General features: G+C 49.4%; 1 protein-coding gene across 3 annotated transcripts in view; it reads left to right on the forward strand.

Moving 5' to 3' along the window:
• The window catches only part of LOC135214400 (uncharacterized), a 70,422-nt gene that overhangs the window by 290 nt on the left and 67,632 nt on the right, over positions 1-2,500 (forward strand). For all 3 annotated transcript variants that reach the window (XR_010314338.1, XM_064248668.1, XM_064248669.1), the window contains exon 1: positions 1-2,263. This exon is cut by the window's left edge and continues 290 nt beyond it. Coding sequence is in view for 2 of the 3 variants with exons in the window: in XM_064248668.1 (XP_064104738.1) it covers positions 403-2,263 (1,861 nt within the window). In the remaining variant the exon portion in view is untranslated. The remainder of the gene's footprint in view (positions 2,264-2,500) is intronic.

Genomic DNA, 2,500 nt, shown 5'->3' on the forward strand with positions numbered 1-2,500 from the left:
TTCCTGACTTAGGAAACTATTTCGAGTTGATTGCTTCTTCGAATTCGAAAAATATTTCAAGCTTAATTAATGATCTAATGGTGACGACGAAAAACACAGGATGCATTTACTAACAACAGCAAAGAGAGAGAGTGCGAATATTAATTACCATCTTAGATGAAATATTCAAATGAGGAGGAGAATAATTTGCATGCATGTGAATCAAGGTAAAATGTTTTCGTACATTATACATAATCAAAGAACTTAAAAAGGGCAATAGCAATAATGAGATGAGCGCGTAATGGAGAATGTTGACGTTAATGACGGTTTATCTAGGCGTCTGATGAAGGCGACATCTTGGAAGCGAATTTCAGGCGAAGATTTGGCACTTTCTCCTTTCCACTTGACCTCCACCATACATGTATGATTGCATTTGGTCTCCCCTCGACCCCTGGAGGTGACCACCCCAGGGGCCCCTCGCCCCCTCCTGGAAGTGAACTCCCACAGCCAACTCCCCAGCAGGAGGAGGTGACCTACGACCTCAAGAATGACCCAGCAGGTCATAGTAGGCTCCTGTCTCTGCTCGCTTCAGTGGGACCCCTGACCAGCAGCAGCAGCCACTTCTGTCTCCTGAAGGTGGTTCTGCTGATCCTCCACTGCTTCTGCTTGGCTGTGAGGGCGGCTGCTGCCAGCGAGGAGCAGGCTGGTCCTAGTGCTCTGAGAGTCGGGGAGCCAATGCTGAGGTCTATGGACACGCCCACGCCCATTCTTGCTTCAATCCAGAGGGCGCCCTTCGTCGGTTCTTCCAAAGGGAAGGGCAGTCCCATCACGCAGTTCATTGGTCAATTAAGACCTTCTAATTTGGGGAATCAGAGTGATGCCCTCTTTCTCGAATTACAAAAGAAGGGAGACTTGTTAGTGGGCATAACAACGCCAAAATATCTGGCAGTTCATTGGCAGAGAAATCCCGCTCCAGTTCGTTTTAATAGTGATGATGATGACGACGACAGGTCAGGTAACGAACTGTACCTCAGATTGGCTCGATCATCCTGGAAGAAAGTCGGTAAGAGAAAAAACTGTGATTTGTGCAATAAGCAACCCCAGAAACGGGGAGAACAACAGAACATATCCACTGTAAATAATCATAACACTAATTATAGTAATGACAGCCTTCATGGCGAAACTGACAATGAAAGAAACATCAGCAACCAAAAGTTACCTCACGACATCCGATGGGTGAATGTCCCTGTGATGCTGGAAACAAACCCAGACGTTCCCTCCAACGAGTTTTATTCCCCCGGTAATGGCAGGAGGTCGAGGAGGGAAAGGAGCGCGAGAGGCTCCTCGGGAATCAAATCCCTCAATTCCCAGTCGAAGAGGAGACCTTGGAATGGGAATCTCCAGCAGCCTCTCTTCCATCGCTCTTTGTCCAGAAGCAGTCGGGGAGACGAAATGAAATCGGGAACCAACTTCGTCCTGGGGACCAACGGCCTCATTTTTCGGCAGAACTTCGCTGCTGCTGCTGCGAGAAATGGCGACATCAACAGCCCCATCAAGAAGGCCGTTGGTGTCCACCACCTGGTGGGGAGCTCGGAATTCAATCACCCGGAATGGACCACGCTACTCCCTGTAGAGGAAGCTGGAGGGGGAAGTGACGAAGCGAAAGGTGAACAGCGCAGAATTCCTCAGCTGGAAAGCAATCAGAGCGACCGAGGGAACGCCTCGTCTATCCCCCTCCCTCCGAGGCTGACCACAGACCCCTTCTCCATCTCTGACACCTGGCAGAGGATCCTATTCGCGAGGATTCACGGCGATGAAAAGTGGAAGAGGATCGCAGAGCCGTCCACCTCGTTCTCGGCTCCGCGGGTCCCAAAATATTTGTTCCAAGTGTCCTCAGGGAAACGAGACAAAGAGGAGGAAACCTTTCCCAAAGAAGAGGTTTTCAGAATGGCCAGGGAGGAAGAGGTTGACGACCAGGAGGATACGGAGGAAGAGGAGAAAGGTGGCCTAGGGGGCGTGGCATCCTCCGAGGGTGATATTGAAAACTGGAGGTCATCGGAGACTTCCGGGAAAACGACAACGGTCTTCGTGAATTCGTTTCAAAGGAGGGGCGTGTGGGAGGCCAGGAGGGAGGAGGTGGGAGGAGGTGGAGGAGAGACTGTGGAGGATGGGGTGCATAAGCCAGACAAGAAAGGGAAGAAGAGCCTTATCTTCCTCTGGGAAGATAAAAGCGTTCACGAGGGACAGAAGCGATCCTTCAAGAAACGCCGACAGAAGAGGAAGAGTGAGTGTTCGTTCGGGTGTTTTTGTTCACTGACTCACGAGTGAGTCTGATGATTCATTCGGTTTTGTAATTATGAGTGTGAGAGATACATTATTTTCTCTGGAGAGAGAGAGAGAGAGAGAGAGAGAGAGAGAGAGAGAGAGAGAGAGAGAGAGAGAGATTATTTAATATGGTAGTGGTCTGGTAGATTAAAATCACAAGAAAAACTTTGTATATTTTTCTAAGGGAGAGTGATGA

Source organism: Macrobrachium nipponense, chromosome 45, assembly GCF_015104395.2.
Source record: "Macrobrachium nipponense isolate FS-2020 chromosome 45, ASM1510439v2, whole genome shotgun sequence".
NCBI classification, from domain to species: domain Eukaryota; kingdom Metazoa; phylum Arthropoda; class Malacostraca; order Decapoda; family Palaemonidae; genus Macrobrachium; species Macrobrachium nipponense.